General features: G+C 45.3%; 1 protein-coding gene across 1 annotated transcript in view; it reads right to left on the bottom strand.

The window, feature by feature from the left end:
- Positions 1-1,787: 1,787 nt before the first annotated feature.
- Positions 1,788-20,484, bottom strand: part of CCDC3 (coiled-coil domain containing 3) — a 103,518-nt gene continuing 84,821 nt past the window's right edge. The window contains exon 3 of the mRNA XM_022580325.2: positions 1,788-4,223. Within this exon, the coding sequence (XP_022436033.1) occupies positions 3,948-4,223 (276 nt within the window). The 3' untranslated portion in view covers positions 1,788-3,947. The remainder of the gene's footprint in view (positions 4,224-20,484) is intronic.

Genomic DNA, 20,484 nt, shown 5'->3' with positions numbered 1-20,484 from the left:
GGATTCCCCAAAGAAGAAAAGATTTATAATAAAAGAGGGAACATTGGTGGAGCCAGGTTTTGAGAGGAGCGATATGAACTCAGGATAACAGGGCAGGGATTTGACCCTGGATGTGGCCCAGAGGGATGAGCCTTCCTTTGAGTTGGAAGGGAGGAGAGAAGGGGGGTAAACTAGACAGTGTGAGTGACAAGCTAGTATGGATGAAGAACGTCCCCTGCCATATCAGTAAACAAAGGATGTTGCGGCCATCAAGCTAGCAGCCACTGCAGCAGCCCTGACTGTGCACCCTGAGGGGATTCAGGATGGAGAAAAACAGGACACTGGCCCTAGCTAGTTAAGGTGCATATCAAAGGAATGACTTCAATAAGCCCAGACTCTCGCATCTTCCCATACGTAGAAAATTTGTTAACTTGCAATGTCTGTTTTTTTCTTTAACCACCATCTTTCAGTGTTTTATCTGGTTGTGTTTTGCTTTGTTTCTGCAAAAGCTCCCGCGTACCCTGGCTCCTCGCTCACCTCTTCAGAGCGACCTGAGAGGCACCTGCCGGGCTGAAGTCCTGAGTATGTCCACTGAGTAAAATGCAATTCTCAACCTTTAGGTTGTGTTTTTTTTTTTTTTTTTTTTTTTTTTGCGGTACACAGGCCTCTCACTGCTGTGGCCTCTCCCGTTGCAGAGCACAGGCTCTGGACGTGCAGGCTCAGCGGCCATGGCTCACGGGCCCAGCCGCTCCACGGCATGTGGGGTCTTCCCAGACCAGGGCATGAACCCATGTCCCCTGCATCGGCAGGCAGACTCTCAACCACTGCGCCACCGGGGAAGCCCTAGGTTGTGCATTTGTTAATTCGACCCTAGGAAGGTGAGCAAACACATTTCTGATGGACTATATTTTCTTGGTAAATTTGCAGGAACAACCAACTACTGAATGTGAAAGAAAAGGAGGTAGTTCAGAAATAAGGAAAATGGAAAGGAGCTGGAATATTGTATGGCAATTGGACGAGAAAATTACATGGAATCCCACCAGACACTCTTATTTCTGACGTGCATTGGGCCTTTCTGGTGAGTATTTATCACTATAATATAGATGATTATTGTGAGTAATATTATTGAGTACGTGTGGGGTGTCAGGTATCGTGCTATCAAAGCATCTGTATGAGTAATTTCAGGCCTCCTCACAGCCTTTACAGTAGGAGTGATTATCCCCATTCTACAGGTGAGCTCGTGCAAAGAGAAAAGAAGATAGGGTTGGAGGTTTGACTGGCCACCTGTCCTAGTTGTGTACACGGGGCAAGTTAATCTCTTGAAGCCCCAGATTCCTCTTGGAAAATGGCGATCAGAATCACTATTTATGAAATTATTAGGAATATTAAGTGAGATGTGTGTGTGAGGGCCTAAAGCATTCTGGGTACTTAGTTGTTTTTTTTTTAAACCATCATAGAATGTGGGCGTTGCTGAGCCAACAGCTGATCCATAGTTGTTGTGATTGGATTTTGCGTTCTCTCTCCCCAAAGGAAGGTGAGGATTTGCACCACAGAAGCAGGAATCCCTGTTAACTTCTGCTGTCAGGCAGGTACCACAAATGCGTGATGTGTGTTAAAAAAAAAAAAAAAAAAAAAAACCCAAATGGGGGTGGGTGCGATAGTAGCAGAGACAGCGGCCTGAACTGTAGCCCAGTGAAGGTTGACATTCAAACACAGAAACCTCATCCCCACGTGAGGTGTGGCCCACATGCCACCAGTTTGTAACTCCTGGGGACCCTAGTTTAAAGATACTAGATTCTGTCAGCCTCTTGCTTATTATGTGACTTTGGCAAAGTCATTTAGCCTCCTTGAACCGCTGAGTGGAACTAAACCATGGTACACAGCTCAGAGAGAGTGCTACGACAGGTCGGCCAATGTGTGTCAAGTTCTGAGCAATTCTTGGGTTTTTCTTGCATGAACAATTCCTACTAATACAATGAGTGGGTGGCGAGGGCTGCCGTAAGATGACAACGTAGCAGATAATGGGGACCTGGGAGTTCCTGTTGGCACAGATCCTAATGTACTTTTGAAGACATTGATTAATGAAGCTGCATGTCCCTTGTGAGGTGAGGTCAGGATAACACTGCTTGTCTGCAGGTGTGTTGAGAGATGGGAACCCGGGGAGAGACACGGTTAGCCTCATCCCAGCGGGGAAAGCAGAGGAGGCTTCAGCTCAGTCTCCTAAATGCCTCAGGTGTGACCCACAGATGCTTCCCCCCGAGGATCTAAATGGCCTTTTCAGGCCAAAGCTGGAAATCCTGCAGGACCCCTGCTCCAAAAGATACACGCATTGCTTTACTGCTGTGGCTGAACTACTGGCTCACGTTTATTGAAAAGGCAGAACATAATACATCCGAAGAGATCCAGCTTCCACAGTTCTACAAACGCTGGCTGTAAATCACCGTTAGGCTTGTCATTCCCTTGGGTGGCAGCAAAACTGCAGTAATGAAACGTCCCTGGGAAGAATAAACCACAAGACGCGCCTTCTATTGTACCAGACCATGAAGATTACAGCTGATAAAGTGCTGGCAGAAGCTTAGCGGTAAAGACCCCTTGAGCAAAAGTCCCCATGCTGTGCAGTCCAGGGTGTTGGCTTCTCCTCTGAGGCCATCGCCTACCATCAAGACCCAAGTGTCACAAGGCTCATGCCCCAGGCGCGCTGCCAGAGCAAAGAGCAAGAAGGACATGGTTTTTCTAAAGGCAGGGGATGGAAATCTGACCCTAACTGCCATTTCCAATGGAGAGGACGGCATTGTCGGGCCCTCCTGAATCTGGGGTGGTAAAGGGGCAGCTTCTACCTACAACAGCAGGGAAGGGACACGGGTTGGTTTGGAGAACCATCAGAAGATAACCAAGGGATGGGCACTTCTTAGTCACAGAGCTGGGACGCGATCACACGTGGCTAAGTGAAGGGCTCGAGTGTTAGGTATTGTGAATATCTTTTACTTGCAATACTCTCTCTAGAGGTTTCTTCCCAAAGAAGGTGAAGCGATTGTACAGAGGATCTAATGCAGTGAGAAGCGGGCTGATGTGCAAACACTACTCCCAGGGTCTGTCTGGACAGTCCAGGTGGGTGCAAAGCATTTGCATAAAGAAGCCGAGATCGGAATGCCCTCAACAAGCCCTTTTGGGAGCAGAGCAACGAGGCAAGGTCCCCAGACCCCAGTAGGTAAGGAGGTGTCTTTGCACAACAGAAATGCACAACATATTGGGTCAGCTCCCCTCGAATTCAGAGAAGTTGGAAGTAATCACTGAGCAAACAGTAAGTCAGAATTTAGTAGGGGCTGAGATACTGCTCGAGCTCCTCCAGCTTAGAAATGTGCTTTCATCAAACAGGACAGGACCATAAAGGCAATTCCCCTTTAGATTAAAGTGGCCCATGGGAAACCTCTGTAACTCTGGATAGCTGAGGTTGGAAATCAGGTATAATTCTGCTTACTTAATTACCTGCCACCTCTAGCTCCACTCCCTGACTTGTGATGAGCTCCGTAAGTCTTAACGACACCAGAAGACTCCACGACCTATCATTCCTTCAAACCAGTGGTTGTCCTGCTGCTGAGAGCTGGGACCACACTCCCTTTCTTCGGAAATGGAGGCTGAACCCCTTGAGTTCTGTACCTCTAGAGATTCTAAAATGTTCTTTCCCTAATAAGTGCACTTTTTCCAAGCTGCTCCTGGAAGCCAGGGACAGGCCCCAGGCAAGCATATGGCGCTGCCGGCATCAGAGCACTGGGTCTGGGACAAGGGAAGGGCAGGAGGCCGGCAGCCAAGGAGATAGGAGACTTGCCCTGTCAACCAACTAGACGCTACCAAATGCACCATCATCTACAAGAGTTCTTGAGCTATGTGCACGTCTAAACCCAGTGTCCTTTTCCACTCCCCGTGAGAGGCCTCAGCGGGTACCAGGTGAGGCCAAGGCTCCATCCCTGCTACCCCCGCAGGTAGGCGGCGCCCGCGGGCTCGCGGCCCAGCGCGTTGATGTGCGGGAGCGCGCCTGCCGCGGCCGCCAGCTTCTCGCTCAGCTTCTGGTTCAGCAGCTCCAGGTGGCGGCCATTCTTCCGCGCCTGCCGCAGGGACCTCTTGACCTTCTTCACCCGGTCCCGCAGCTGCTTGTTCCGCTTCTCTAGGGTGGCCACCTTCTGCTGCAGCTTCTTGACGTGGTCCTCCTCCTCAAACAGGGCCTTCTGCACCGAGGAACACATGAGCTGGGGAGAAAACACCAGGAGACGCAGGTGAGTTTCAGAAAACCTCCCCAGGTAAGCTTCCTGGTGCTGCCAGCCCGGCAACACAGACCCCGATGTCACCAATGGCCCCCAACCCGGGATAAGGACAGTCCTCATGCCCCCTTCTTGTTTTCACCCTGTGGACCTCAAATGCAGAGCCCCCCTCTCTTGCTTTCTGTGTTTGGGTACCCTAGATTATTTTGTTTTCAAAAGATACTCCATGGTTTTGTCTTCTTACGTGCCTACCGATTTGCATCCTATTGAGTCCCTGTTGGAGCAGGTCACTCTTCACTTTTTGCTCTCATTCAGCAGTTTCGCCTGTTCAATTCTAATCTGACTCTAGAACATTTTACAGTAAAGCCCAAGCTTGAGGATCACCCACTTGGAAGCGAAACTGGATCCACAGAGGGCCTTCAGCGTATTTCCACGAAAGGGCTTTGCCTGTGCTGAGGTGCAAATACCCTCATTCTGGAAACATTTCTAGTCATCGTGGGATGGGCTGGAAGTGAGTGTCTCTTTTGAAAAACTTAGTTTTTGTTTCTTACCTAAGCCCCCTTGGTTTCTTACAGAAAAAAAAGACATTCTAAATATGTCACTCTAGCAAGAAGGACAGAGCTCTGGTGACCCAAGAAGTAAGAGAACAAAACCCGAAACAGAAAGATGCACAGAGAATATGAATAGTCTACAGGAAAGGTAACATACAAATATCTCTTAATCTCTTATATGAAAAACTTAATAAATGCAAAATAGATCCACAATGGATTGCTTTTCTTTTAACAAAATGAAATTTTGATTTTACCCTTTGGTAAAATCAGAATCAGCATTTGGGGAAACAGGCATTCTCTTGTAGGCATTCTCATATACTGCGGGTAGAGTGTAAACTTCTATAAAGAACAATCTGTCAAAATGAAAATTGCATATACCCTTTGATCTAGTCATTCTGATAGAAACACTCCCATATGTGCAAATGTATATTTATATATTATATATAATAATATAATTGTATTTTATTTATACACACACACACATAAAACAACTATAAGAAGGTTGAGGAATGACATTAGCATCATGGCCATATGAGACATCCCTCTTCCCGCCCCCAACAAAAATGGCATCATGAACAAAAGTGACTTTAAGAGAACTGTGGGATCCACCAAGGGACCCAGGAGGAGTCTTGCCCACGCATTGCATCTACGCATGCCTGTCTTTCTGATTGCTTGCCTGTCTCTAGTATTCTGTTGTGTCCACAGAACATATTTTTCCCTGTATATGCAAATTGTATGTTTATAAGTAAAAATGTTAATACATTAAATGATTATTCATTTTAAAGCATAAGAAAAAAAGACGAACATCAGTCCTGGCTGTGGACCCTTCAGTGGTCCGTGAGCTTCCTCCAGCCCCTCTCAGGCAAAGAACCTCAACAGATATTTCTCAAAGGAGATATACAAATGGCCAACGAGTATATGAGAAGGTGCTAGACATCACCAGTCATCAGGAAAATACAAATCAAAACCACAGTGAGGAGCAGGCAAGCAAAGGAACCTGTTGTTTGTTCTCACTGCCCCCCACCCCTGCTCTGCTGCAGCAGGGGTCCCAATAAAGCCCTGACTGAACTTGGCCTCTGATCAATTAACCCTAGTTGGTAACATATTTTGTGGTGCCCAACGTGGGGCTTGTCCCTTCTAGGGGAGAGGATCTGGGCACCTCCGGGACCACCGAACGCAGCTTCCCCGTGGGTGACAAGCGGCCACCTGAACCTCTTGTTTCAGCATCACCTCGTTTGGTAAGTCTGCCTTTCTGGCCCCCGAGGGGCCTCAGTACCCTCATTCAGGCAACGCTTCTCCCCTCCCCTTTGTCCCTCACCATTTTCCCTTTCCCTCTCCTGAAATCTCTCTACTTCTCTCTCTGTCCTCTCCTCCTTCTGTCCTTCCAAGAGAGTGGATGTCAGGCAAGCTACAGCTCCCTCTGGCTGGCAATGGCTCACCGTGACGGGTGACAAGCAGAGGTGGGAGAGGCTCCCATCACACCTTGCAGACCTTGGTCCAGCGGGCTCTCCCTGACTGGAGATTTATGAGAGCGATAGACGTTCAAACCTCATATCGTGTAGTGGGCTGTAAGTCTGATCGTCCCCATATTCTCACCTTTATTTTCCTGCCGCCAAGAGAAGTCCCATTGGGAACGAGCTGAAGCGGCAGATTTCTATATACTGGTGCATGCGTGGGTGAGAGTCCCACCGGTGGGTCGGGGACCCACAGACGACATACAACTGGCTGGTTTCCGGGCTTGATCACCCCGGATGGGCAGTGGACAGGGTGCTCCCTCCTTCACTGGCCCTTTCTGGAAGCAGGCAGATTGGTACCTGAATAGACAGCCGCAGGGGGCGGGCTGAAAAGGCAATCTGTCTCTTTCTCATTTTCAGTCTTTTCTGTCCCTCCTCCCTTTACCTCTCCCTTGGTCCTTACCCCTACCCTCCCATCCCCTTAATCCTGAAAACTTCTTGTTTGTGTCTTTAAGTTTTGCGATTGGTATCTTTGTGATGTAGTTTTTGTCTGTCCAGCTGTTCCTGGAAGTCACTGCCGACATTGTGAGCACATACAAACACAGCCCGCATTGCCTGAGACTCCAGCCTTGGGTTACTTAGTGGGATTTCAAAGAACAAAAAGAAAAGACAGGAGCTTGCATCTCCCTCTCCTCTGCACTTGCAATGTCGCTATTCTGCCTGAGCTCAGGGGGCTTGCATCTCTCTCCTCTGCCTTTGCAATGTAAGTCTTCTGCCTGGGCTCTCAGGAACCACCTGATTCATCTGTAGTCCCCCAGACTGAGGGGGGAAAAAAAGGCCATTTTAAATTCAAGCGGGAAAACTATGAGATCTCTGCTTCTACAGAAATTAACTTGTCTAGCTTAAGCTATGGGTTTAATTAATACAGACCCATCTTTAGAGTCATCAACATAAAGTACAATACTTTCATTGTATCTAGGGTTACTGGAAGTCAATAAGTGTACATTGTTCCTGTTATAAAAATCTGTCAACAGGGACAATAACCTGATATGATTAAATTTTTAAGTAAATGTAACTGGGATAAGAACTTTTTGCTAAACTACATCGGAATAATTATGTTTTGGAAACATCCATCTAAAACAGTCTCTCCCATTTTTGGTGAATTTGAAGCTAAAGTAATTAAGATAGGAATTAATTGTATATGTAGGCCATTTCAAATAAGATAAACTATTGGAACATTAATTGCTAAACAGGTCTAAATTTACCTACTTTTGTCTTCTTGTGAGAGAGAAATTAAGCTGTTTGGTGCCACCTTGAGATGTTCGCTACCAATTTGTGGAATGCTAATGTGAAAGACAGTTCATGGTGGCTTAAGGGAAGTAGGATGCGTTAAGAAAAGAAGGTACGAGGAATGGGAATATATTTTGTTGAAAGGAAAAAGGATGACTTTGTCCTAGAGCTGGCTGTTTCTGAATGGGGAAAGAATAAGGGACAAAGTATGGCTACACAAAGTATGGCTACAGAAAGTTGCAGGTTTGCGGAAGAGGAACATTAGGAACTTTGGTCAGGATTTTCTAAGGTTGGATTAAATTTAATTAGGTAAATGGATTTTATTAAGAGTAGGTTGATGCAAGACTGGGCTTGGTTTCTCTCTCTCATAAAAAAAGTTTTCCCGGGATCAGGTTCAAAGTCAGCCCCCACCTTTCCCCCCTTTGGGAAGTAGCGATGGCAACAGAGGGATTATTAGAGTGCACAGCCCCTTCTCAATGGGAGACTTAGGAAACCCATAAGGCAGGTTCTCAGAGAACCCTGACAAGTTTAGGGATGAATTTATCAGGCTGGGATTGACATTCTCTCTCACCTGGCAGGACAGCATGGATTGTTCTGGCCCACTGTTGCACCCCAGATGAAAAGGAGCACATACTGAGAAAGCCCAGGGAACACGCAGATGGCCTACTGGCCACCAGTCCACATGGCCAAGTTTATCAGGTAGGTGGGACGCAATCCCAGAACATGACCCATGCTGGGACTGTGAAGATTGTGTAGGCCAAGCTAGGATGAGACATTAGGGATGAGACATTAGATTACATGTCTGTCAGAAAGAATGAAAAGGTGTATGGTGAAGCCAGTAAATTACAATAAGGTCTGAGAGGTTACACAGGAAAAAGGTGAGAGCCCAGCAGGCTTCCTGAGCCGGGTGACAGAGGCATTCAGGAAGGACACCTATACAGACCCTGAGTCCGCAGAAGGGAGTATGCATTTTATCACCAAGGCTATTCCTGATATCTGGAGACAGTTCCAGAAGCTTGCGGCTGGGCCCCAAGCCCTGCTGTCAACCCTGAGGAGGCCTTCAAGGTCTGTAACAACCGAGACTTAACAGAAGAGGCCAATGAGGATAAGAGGCTAATAAAGAAAACGCAGCCTCTGGCCGCTCTGATCCACCCACCACCTCCAGGGGACCCTGGAGGGCCGAGAAGGCTGGACAGACCACCAAGAAGCCCCTTGGACCCAAACCAGTGTGCCTTTTGTCAGAAAGGGGGCACTGGGAGGCGGAATGTCCTGGGCACCCTCCTGTGGGATGCCCGAGCGCCTCCCCGGCTCCAGATCCATCCTCGTGACTGCAGCAGAGCCTCGGGTCACCCTCGATGTGGCAGGTAGGAGAACTGAATTTCTTGTAGACGCTGGAGCCGCCTGCTCTGACTTGGCCAGCTGGCCCCCTCTCCAGCCATGACTGTGCTGTGATGGGAGTCGATGGACAGCCAAAGGAAAGGCGATTTACCATCCCCTCTTGCCTGTGGAATCGGGTCCATTATTATTATTCACTCCTTTTTGTACATGACAGAATGCCCTGTCCCTTTCCTCGGGAGAGATATGCTAAATAAGTTAGGAGCTAGTATATTCTTAGGTCAGGGTGAATCCAAGAAGGTAATCCGAACGGAGAATGCATCTGTTAAAATCCCAGATGACCCACCTGTTGGGCATCAAAATATGCCCCAAGACATCCCCCAAGAAATTACAGAACAGGTAGATCCTGCAGTTTGGGATACCTCGGTGCCAGGAAGGGCAAAACGTGTTCCCCCAATAAAAATAAAGTTAAGGCCTGGGGAAAAATACCCCTGGAAGACACAATATCTTTTAAAGCCTGAGGCCCTGAGGGGAATCCAACCGCTGCTCAGCAGATTCCTGAAACACGGACTCATTAGGCCCTGCCAATCCCCTTGCAGCACCCCGAACCTCCCCGTACAGAAGCCTAACGGGGAGTGTCGGTTTGTGCAAAACTTACGAGCATTAATGAGAGCTTTGCAATTAGGGAAGGATAAGAAATTAAATATTTTCACTGACTCTAAATATGGGTTCCACGTGCTACATGCTCATGTTGCCAGATGGAAAGAAAGAGGAATGTTAACCACTAGAAGTGTTCCCCCATAAAACATAAAGATTTGATTCTGGTCTGTTAGAAGGAGTGTAGCTTCCTACCCAGGTAGCAGTAATGCACTGCAGGGGCCATCAGAGGGATGGATCTTTTGTGATCTTTTGCGAGCCAAGGGAACAGCAAAGCTGATCAAATTGCAAAACAGGCAGCTCAGTTGCAGGAGCCTGAACAAGTTAAGGCTCTAGTGATTGGCCCCCCCTGAAACTCCCTAGCCTTCACCAGTTCTCCCCCCCAGGAATAAGAAAATGCTGAGAAATGGAGCTCTGAGAAGGGAAGCACAGGCTGGCATCAAAAGGAGGATGTTTCTAATCCCTGAAGCCCAACAATGGAGACTCACCAAGAGCTTACAGGACGCCACCCACTACGGGAGGGATGCACTATGGGACTTGAGGCAAAAGGCTTTTTCAGGAAAGGGGCTTGAAAGAACAATAAAACAAGGAACGCTTGCCACGCCTGTAATAACCCACAGGCCCATCCAATCCCCCCTTCGTCACTCAGGCCAATTCAATGCCGAGGGACATACCCGCGGGAAGCCTGGCAGTTAGATTTCACCCAAATGCCCCCACGATCAGGATATAAATATCTTATGGTGTTTGTTGATACTTTCACAGGATGGGTTAAAGCCTTCCCCACCCGACCTGAGAACGCCCCGCAAGTCTGTAAGTCCCTTTTAAAAGAAAGAATTCCTCGGTTTGGACTTCCAAAGTCCCTGCAGAGCGATAACGGGCCCTCTTTTTATAGCCAAAATCACACAGCAGCTCACAACAGCCCTAGGGCTAGACTACAAGCTACACACCTCTTGGCACCCCCAGTCTTCAGGGAAGGTAGAGAAAATGAACCATCCTTTAAAGAAAACCTTAGCAAAGCTCTGCCCAGAGACTCGTGCACCCTGGACCAACCTGCCTCTTATTGCACTCCTCAGGGTCCCTGTAGCCCTCAGGAGTGGTCTGAAACTTAGTCCCCTTGAAATGACCTACGGGAGGCCTTTTCTTACTACTGACATTCTACTGGATGAGGAAGTGAACCAGACCCTGAGATATATTATTCTAGGACAAGTTCAGAAAGCAATCCAGGATTATGCCTACAAGGCACTGCCAGCTCCCACTAAAAATACAGAGGAAGGAGCAGTTCCTTCACAAATAAACCCCGGGGACCCAAGTTCTTCTCAACATCTGGAAAGAGAGCTCCCCCAAAGACCAACTACTGCCAACTATTACTCTAAAGTAATTTAAACCACCCCCACTGCTGTCAAACTGCAAGGGGTATCTGTTGGGTACATCTGTCCAGACTAAAGCTTTTACTTCCAGAAACCCCACGGGTCACAACAGAAGAACAATGCACCTGTGAGCTAGCGGAAGATCTGAGATGCCTATTCCAAAGACAGGTACCATCAACGGGTAAGTAAAATGATGTAGTGAGTTGGCTCCTATTTGAAGCCTTAATGGGACTTGGGACCTCTCTTGTTTCCTTGGCTGATGTGGTTCTTGACAATCGTCTGGCCCTTGAGTACCTTCTGACAGAGCAAGGCAGACTTTGTGCGGTAACTAATACTTCCCGCTGCACTTGGATCAATGCAACAGGACAGGTAAAAGTTAATATTAAGGAAATATAAGCTCAGGCAGAGTGGCTTCATAATTTTGGCAGGGGTGATATCGCCTTCCTTGTCTGGTGGTCAACAGTCAAGGAAGCCCAAAGTTAACCTGGTTCCTTCCCTTTCTAGGCCCTTTAATGGCAATTGTTGTTCTTCTCCTTTTTAGCCTTTGTTTTGTTTAACCTTTTGGTTAACTTTGTGTCTTTTAGGCTCCAACAGTTTGAAGTAAGGCTCATGATGGCTCAAGAAATTCAGCCCATTCCAGCGGAAAGTGGCCCAGGTCCCTACAGGTCCTTGGAACAGTCAGGTCCTTCTCCTCTAGGGGAGGCTAGGGTCTTTCAGAAGAAGAGACCTTCAGCCTCTTACCCCTTAATAAATGTGTAGAGTCTCTTAGGGGGGAATGAGACAGGCTGGGACCTGGGACCCTATACTGCAGTGCTGCAATGCTTGCACCTGGACATACCTCTCCTCAAGCAACAAATTAAAAGAAACTGTATGGGACTAAAAATTACTGCGTGCATGCTCAGTTGGGGCAAATTCTAGACAAAAGATACAAAGAGACCAAAAACACCCAACTGCCATTTTGAGGAGCCTGGAGCAAAAGCAGGGCACTGCGCATGCCCCCGGCACACAACACCACCTAAGGGGTGGGCAAGACACCTAAGCCACCCCTTCGGCCCAGCCCTCACCCCATATAAGGAACAAGCTCGCCCCCTCTCAGGGCGTGGGCAAGCAAGGGAACCTGTTGTTTGTTCTCACTCCCGCCTGCTGCCTCAGCAGGGGCCCCAATAAAGCCTTGCCTGAAAAAACAAACAAAACCCACAATGAGGTGTCACTCACACCTGTCATCAAAAAGACAAGAAATACGGTTCCAGTTCAAGATGGCGACATAAGAGGATTCTGAGCTCACCTCCCACCACGGACACACCAAATCTATAGCTACATACCAGGCAACCGAGAAAAAAAACGCACACTGAAGCAGGTAGGAGAGGCTGAGACAATCTCATCATAAACCCGGTGCAGCGACCTGCAATCAAGAGGGAACTGACGACTGAGCTTATCCCTGAGGAGCAAAGGGGTTGAACCCCACATCTGGCACCCCAACTTTTAAGACCTGCACCTGAGAGACAAGCCCCCAAAACTTCCAGGTTTGAAAGCCACCAGGGCTTGCCTCCCTGAGACCCACAGGCTATGAGTGATCTGAGAACAGTTCTTAAAGGGCTCACACAGACTCACCTGGCTACCCAGCACCAAGGCCCAGTGCAGAGGCAGCCGACTGAAAAGCACCCGATTCGCTTATCTGAAAGCTTTGGCCTGAGGGGCAGGCTTCTCACTGAACACACAACCACAGGCCAACTGAAATACTCGACAGAGACTATGGCCTCTTTTTGAATTATGGTTTTCTCAGGGTATATGCCCAGTAGTGGGATTGCTGGAAGTCATGTACCAAAATGTTCATTGCAGCTCTATTTACAATAGCCCGGAGATGGAAACAACCTAAGTGCCCATCATCGGATGAATGGATAAAGATGATGTGGCACATATATACAATGGAATATTACTCAACCATAAAAAGAAACGAAACTGAGCTATTTGTAATGAGGTGGATAGACCTAGAGTCTGTCATACAGAGTGAAGTAAGTCAGAAAGAGAAAGACAAATACCATATGCTAACACATATATGGAATTTAAGAAAAAGTCATGAAGAACCTAGGGGTAAGACAGAAATAAAGACACAGACCTACTAGAGAACGGACTTGAGGATATGGGGAGGGGGAAGGGTAAGCTGTGACAAAGCGAGAGAGTGACACGGACATATATACACTACCAAACATAAGGTAGATAGCAAGTGGGAAGCGGCCACATAGCACAGGGAGATCAGCTCGGTGCTTTGTGACTGCCTGGAGGGGTGGGATAGGGAGGGTGGGAGACGCAAGAGGGAAGAGATATGGTAACATATGTATATGTATAGCTGATTCACTTTGTTATAAAGCAGAAACTAACACCATTGTAAAGCAATTATACTCCAATAAAGATGTTAAAAAAAAAAGACTATGGCCTTCGGGAGCCATTGTCATGCTTTCCCTCTGCTCCATCTTAGGTTGTGGTGCCTCCAAGAAAGGGGCTTATGTGCACATCTGACACCCTAGCTTTTGTGTCTGTCACCCAGAGAACACATCCCTTGATACCGTGGCTCTGGTGGCCAGCGGGGCTTGTGTTCATGGGTTCATCAGGATGGTAGCAAACAAAGAAATAGTTCTTAACTGGCTATTACCACAGGGTTCAAGGCAGAGGGAGCAGACAGAAATACCCATCTCCCAGTCTTCTCCTAAAAGAGATATTTGCAAACTGTAAAAGCTTCTACATGAGGGCTTGGCTTCCAATCAGCCTGAATCTAGGTGCTGACTGAAATCCTCCCCTGACAGGTCTTGGCACACCCTCAACTACTGCAAGCCACTAAGAATAAAGTAGGCTTCTTGGACAATCAATCACAAAGGTTTGAGAGATATCCAAGAGCTAGGGCAGAGTTGAACGATAAGGTTCATCTCCTACACAAAGCCACTCCTTCAAGACTGGGAGAGGTAGTTGTTTCATCTAACGCATATAAGCCATAGATTGTCAAGGAAAAATGAAGAAACAGAGGAATATTTCCAAAGGAAAGAATAAGATAAAACCTCAGAAAAAGACCTTAATGAAATGGAGATGAGTAATTTACCTGATAAAGAGCTCAAAAGAATGGTGATAAAGATGCTCACAGAGCTTAGGAGAAAAATGCATGCATAAAATGAGAATTTCAACAGAGATCAAAAATATAAGAAAGTACCAAATAGAAGTGACAGAGCTGAAGAATACAATAACTGAAAAATACAGTAGAGGTGTTCAACAGCAGACCAGATGAAACAGAAAAAAAGGATCACTGAACTCAAAGACAGGGCAGTGGAACTCATCCAATCAGAACAGCAAAAAGAAAAGAGAATGAAGAAGAGTGAAGACAGCCTAACGAGACAACATCAAGCAAAAGGGGTCCCTAAAGAGGAAGAGAGAAAGGGGCAGAAAACTTAATTGAAGACATAATGGCTGAAACCTTCCCTAACCTAGATCCAGATCCAGGAAACCCAGAGAGTATTAAATAAGATGAACCCAAAGAGACCCACACCAAGATACACTGTAATTCAAGTATCAACAGTTAAAGACAAGGAGAGAATCTTAAAAGCAACAAGAGAAAAAGAACCTATGTACGAGGGGAACCTACAAGACTATCAGCAGGTTTTTCAGCAGAAACTTTGCAGGTCAGAGGGAGTGGCGTGATATACAGATATAAAGAGCTGAAAGAAAAAAAAACTGCCAACTAAGAATACTCTACCCTGGAAAACTGTCCTTCAGAACTGAAGGAGAGAGAAAGAATTTTCTAGACAACGAAAAGCAAAAGAATTTCATCACCACTAGACCAGCCTTACAAGAAATGTTAAAGGGAGTTATTCAAGCTGAATAGAGAAGGTGCTAATTAGTAACAAGAAAACGTTACAAAGTAGGCATCTCACTGGTAAAGGTAAATATATAGTAAAATTCAGAATAATCTAATGTCATAAAGGCAGTGGGTTAATCACTTGTAAAGCCAGTATGAAGGTTAAAAGATAAAAGTAGAAAAATAACTATATAATTTGTTAGTGGATACACAAGATAAAAAGATGTATTTGTGACATCAAAAGCATTGGAAAATAAGTTATTAAAATGGACTGTTACAAGTTGTTTTACATAAACCTCATGGTAACTACAAAGCAAAAACCTATAGTAGATAAACAAAATATAAAGAGAAAGGACTCTACCACTACAGAAAATCATCAAACAAACAACAAAGAGCAAGAGAAGAGAAAGGAACAGAGGAACTACATAACAACCAGAAAGAAATTAACAAAATGGTAATAAGTACATACCTATAAGTAATTACATTAAATGTAAATGGACTATCTCCAATCAAAAGACAGAGTGGCAGGACTTCCCTGGTGGTACAGTGATTAAGAATCTGCCTGCCAATGCAGGGGACATGGGTTCGAGCCCTGGTCCAGGAAGATCCCACATGCCGCGGAGCAACTAAGACCATGTGCCGCAACTACTGAAGCCTGCGTGCCACAACTACTGAAGCCCGCACGCCTAGAGCCCGTGCTCCACAACAAGAGAAGCCACCACAATGAGAAGCCCATGCACCACAAGGAAGAGTAGCCCCTGCTCGCTGCAGCTAGGAAAAGCCCGCGTGCAGCAACGAAGACCCAATGCAGCCAAAAATAAATAAATAAGTAAATAAATAAAGACAGAGTGGCTGAATGGATATAAAATATGACCCATCTACATGCTGCCTAAAAGAGACTCACTTCAGCTTTAAGGACACACAGAGACTGAGAGTAAAGGAATGGAAACGATATTCCATGCAGATGGAAACCAAAAGCAACCTGGGGTAGCTGTACTTATACTGTAAGACAAACTATAATAAGAAACAAAGGTCATTAATATAATGATAAAGGGATCAATTCATCAAGAGGATATGGCATTTGTAAATACTTATGCACTCAACATAGGAGCATCTAGATACATAAAGCAAATATTAACAGACCTAAAGGGAGAAATAGACAGCAATACAATAATAGTAGGGGACTTCAGTATCCCCCATCAATAATAAATCATACAGACAGAAAAATAAGGAAACACTGGACTTCAACTACATGTTAGACCAGATAGACATTTACAGAACATTCAATCTAAAAGCAACAGAACACAGATTCTTCTCATACGCACAGGAAACATTCTCCAGGATAGATAATATGTTCGGTTCCAAAACAAGTCTTAATAAATTAGAATGCTGAGATCTTATCAAGCAGCTTTTCTGACCACAATGGTATAAAAGTAGAAATCAATTATAGAATAAAACTGGAAGATTCAAAAATATGTGGAGATTAAACATGCTCCTGAACAACAAATGGTCAAAAGAGAAAATCAAGAAATAAAACATACCATAACTTGCGGGATGCAACAACGTCAGTTGTAAGAGGGAAGTTCAGAGTGATAAATGCCTACACGATAAAACAACAAAGATCTCAAATAAACAACCTGAATTTACACCTCAAGGACCTAGAAAAAGAAAAAATAAAGCCCAAATTTAGTAGAAGGACTAAAAGCTGGTTTTCTGAAAAAATAGTAATCTTCAGCTAGATTCAGTGAAGAAAAGAGCCATAAATAAAATCAGAAATGAAAGGAGGTATTACACCTATTTACAGCAGATCATAAGAGACTATGAACAATTATACACCACCAAACTGGACAATTTGAAGAAATGGATAAATTCCTAGAAACATACAACCTACCCACACTAAATCATAAAATAAATAGGAAATCTGAACAGACCAAATACTAGTAAAGAGATTGAATCAGTAATCAAAAACTTCCCAAGTACTAGTAAAGAGATTGAATCAGTAATCAAAAACTTCCCAAGAAACAGAAGTTCAGGACCATATGGCTTCAGTGGTCTTTCTTTCTTCATTTAAAGAAAAATTAATAGCAATCCTTCTCAAACTCTTCCAAAAAATAGAAGAGAGAACACTTCCAAACTCATTTTACAAGGCCAGTATTACCTTAATACCAAAACCAGACAAGGACACCACAGAAATCACAAGCCAGTATCCCTGATGAATACAGATGCAAAGACCCTCAACAAAACATTAACCAACTCTTTTCAACAATATATTAATAGAACCATATACCATAATCAAGTCGCATTTATTCCAGGGGTGCAAAGATGGTTCAGCACCTGCAAATCCGTTAATGTGCTACACCACGTTAATAAGATGAAGGATAAAAATACTATCGATAAATGCAGAAAAGGCATTTGACAAAATTCAACATCCATTTATGATAGAAACTTTGGTGGGGGATTAGGCCTCGAGGGCAGAGCTCTCATGAATGGGATTAACGTCCTTATAAAGGAGGCCTGAGAGCTCCCTTGCCCCCTCTGCCACGTGAAGATACAAGAAGAAGTCTGTGACCTGCAAGAGGGCCCTCACCTGTCCACGCTGGCTCCCTGACCTTGGACTTCCAGCCTCTAGAACCTTGAGAAAAAAATTTCTGTTGTTTATAAGTCCCCCAGTAGGTGGAATTTTGTTATGGCAGCCCAAACAGACTAAGACCCCCTGGTACATAGTAAATGTCCACTAAACGTTGGTCATTATTATGGTATAGAGTTCAATCTCTTAAAACCCTTAAGACCTTTGTGACTGGACCCAGCCTGCAACTCCAGTCTTACTTATCATCCTTCTGTTCACACACTTTATGCCCAAAGCAACCTGGCTTTAGTTGTTCCCCAGTATGTCTTGTTCTTTCCCATCTCGGCCTCTGCGTGCTCTTCCTTCCTCCGGGAGGGCTGGTCGACCCCAGCTCTGTCTGGCAATCCTAGAACCATTCTGCAGGTCCACCCCCACGACACTTTCCATAGGTGTCTCTCCAATTATACATAACGTTTCCTACTCCCTCATCTCCATAGCACGCAGAGCCATTCATACAGCACACACCAAGCACCACACAGCCCCGGGGGTACGTGCACTACCCTCGTCACATCGCGAACTGCCGAAGGCCTATTTCACCATGGTCTTTGTAGCCTTGTTGCCCTGGCCATTTTAGGCATACACTAAAACATCGGAATCAAGTTATGTGTTCCAAAAATATCTGTCATTTAACAAAGAGCTTTTGCCACTGTTAAGGGGGTTGCGGGGAGGGAACATGTGCCACACTGCACTCTTCTGGCCAAAATGAGCCCCTCGAAGAGAAGGTGCCACAGGAGACTCTAGAGAACTCATTATTTATACAGTGTATGACCAGATATCATCTATATAACTTCCTGACAGTTTAATATGGCCACGTACTAGGCTCAGCACTTTATATCCACTCTCACTAAGTCACGATCATTCTCTAAGTTATGACGGATCCTTGAACCAAGAACAAGATAAAAGAATCCAAGCAAAGTCTATTAAAAGAAGAGGACTGGGTTTTGGGGGGGGGACTGACATGTACACACTGCTGTATTTAAAATGCATAACCAACAAGGACCTACTGTATAGCACAGGGAGCTCTGCTCGATATTATGTAACAACCTAAATGGGAAAAGAATTTGAAAAAGAATAGATACATGTATATGTATAACCGAATCACTTTGCTGTACACCTGAAACTAACCCAACATTGTTAATCAACTATACTCCAATATAAAATGGAAAGTTAAAAAAGAGGACTGGGTTTTAATATGGCTGGCTGTTCATTTTGAAAGGACAGAGTCCAATAGTGGGTTGGAACATAACATCAAAGAGAAGGCTGAGTTACATTTTATGACGTTCTTCACACGCTGCATTTTAAAATAATAAATGAGAGCGAACATGGTGGGATGCAACAAGCTCTGTGCTCTTGGTGGAACGTTAGTGCACATCTAAGACACCAACACTCTTCGTAGGCATCCCTCAGACCCAAGGCCCAGCTGTTCCCTACTCTAGGGAGCTAGAGCAAGAGGAAGACCACCTTGACAATGGCCTGAGGAAACCAAGATGAAGCAAAGGGACAGCCAGAAAGTGTGTCTGTGGGGGTTGGGGGTGGGGGGGTAGTTATTAAAATGGGATGAATGGGATGACTGGAGTTCCTTGGTGAATATGTCACTCTCAATCCCTTAGCCTCTCTTTGACATGGGTAGGGTTTGGGCTAGAGCAGAAAGACATAGAAGGACTCTTGTCCAATGTCACCAATAGCAAAGCTGTGACCCAGGACCCCTTACCAAGTAGAAGGTCTTTATCTTTGTGGAAAGTGGGCTCTGCCTGCAAATAGGAAGGGCTTCGGCCCTAGGAATAAGAGGCTAACCCCATAAAATGATGAAGCCATTGTCACAAGTGTCTCAAGCAGGCCTCCTGAATCCTGGCCTTCACCTCTTGAGAAGCATGAATTTCTACACAACACCTGTGCTTTCAAATATATGTTTCTTTAAGAAACTATCCTTTCTCTGAAATGCTTTCCAAATGAAATCAATCTCTTTAGAAACTGCTTTTAAAATATACATATAAAAGGTCAACACACTTGCTCATTTAATTTTGTGTGCTTTACAAGAGGCTGAGAAGAGGAGGGGGAAAGGCCAGACCAAGAGGAAACACGTATTGCCACGTGCTCTTTGAAGAAGAACCAAAGAGAAGCAAATGATCATTTGGGGCAACTGCCAAGCAACTGGTTGCTAATGGGCAGCCCCATCCTCAGGACCACATCACACCAGCTCTGACTGGCTACAGAGGAGAAAGCCCTTGCCTGTCAGATGTCTAAGCCCCCAGCATCCACCTGTGGCTGAGTCGCTTTTCTCTAGAAAGCTCCAGTGCTTCAGGGTGGATGAGAAGGCTGTCATAGGGGAGCCTGCCCTTTTATTCTCAGACAAAAGGTAGGCTGGGATACCCATTCTTTACCTTCTTTTTAAAGTAACGTCTTTTTAAACTATAAAAAGCGACATATTTTATTGTACAAAACCTTTTTCCAATTGAGACCAAAAAAAGATCATCTGTAATTCTGTTGCACTGAGATAGCCACTGCTGACATTTTAATACATCTCTTCCTAGGACTGTTTCTATTGGTATACATAAATATTTAAACGAAGTTGGACTCATGCCATTATTAGACTTTCTGATGTGATTTTTTTCCCTTTGCTATTTTATCATGATTATTTTCTGGACACTTGTACACTTCCATGGAGCACTTCAGTGGAAGCTGGGGGAGGGGGAGCCAGGTGGTTCTGCCCAGCTGCCGTGAACTGAAAAACTCATCACTAGTTGTTCATCTTCCTCCATCCTTATAACCACAGGCCAACAGGGAAGGATGCCAAGATGGGCGTTTTTGCATCTGTGGGGCTGAATGATCTTAGGGCGGCCTTTCGGGTGGTCACCAGCCTCCAATGACAGGACAAACCCATGAGAGTTTCTCACCTGTGCTCTACCTGAAACCTTCCCGTGTGTTCTCTGCCATCCCCAGGAATCTCAGGTGCTGTGGGAAAGTTTCGCAATCAAGATCTTGAAGGGTTAAGGAATTGAAGCCATGTTACCATACAGAATCCATATACAATACAGAATCACCTCTAAATGATTAAAGAAATCATTTCTAAATGGTTTCCACCTCCATATGTTCGTTCATTCCAGCAAGAAGCATTTATTATACCATGC

This window comes from Delphinapterus leucas, chromosome 2 (assembly GCF_059928025.1).
Source record: "Delphinapterus leucas isolate spDelLeu-1000000601 "Yukka" chromosome 2, BTC_Dleu_Yukka2, whole genome shotgun sequence".
Lineage (NCBI taxonomy): Eukaryota > Metazoa > Chordata > Mammalia > Artiodactyla > Monodontidae > Delphinapterus > Delphinapterus leucas.
The sequence above is the reverse complement of the archived record's forward strand: the minus strand, read 5'-3'. Positions and strand labels throughout refer to the sequence as shown.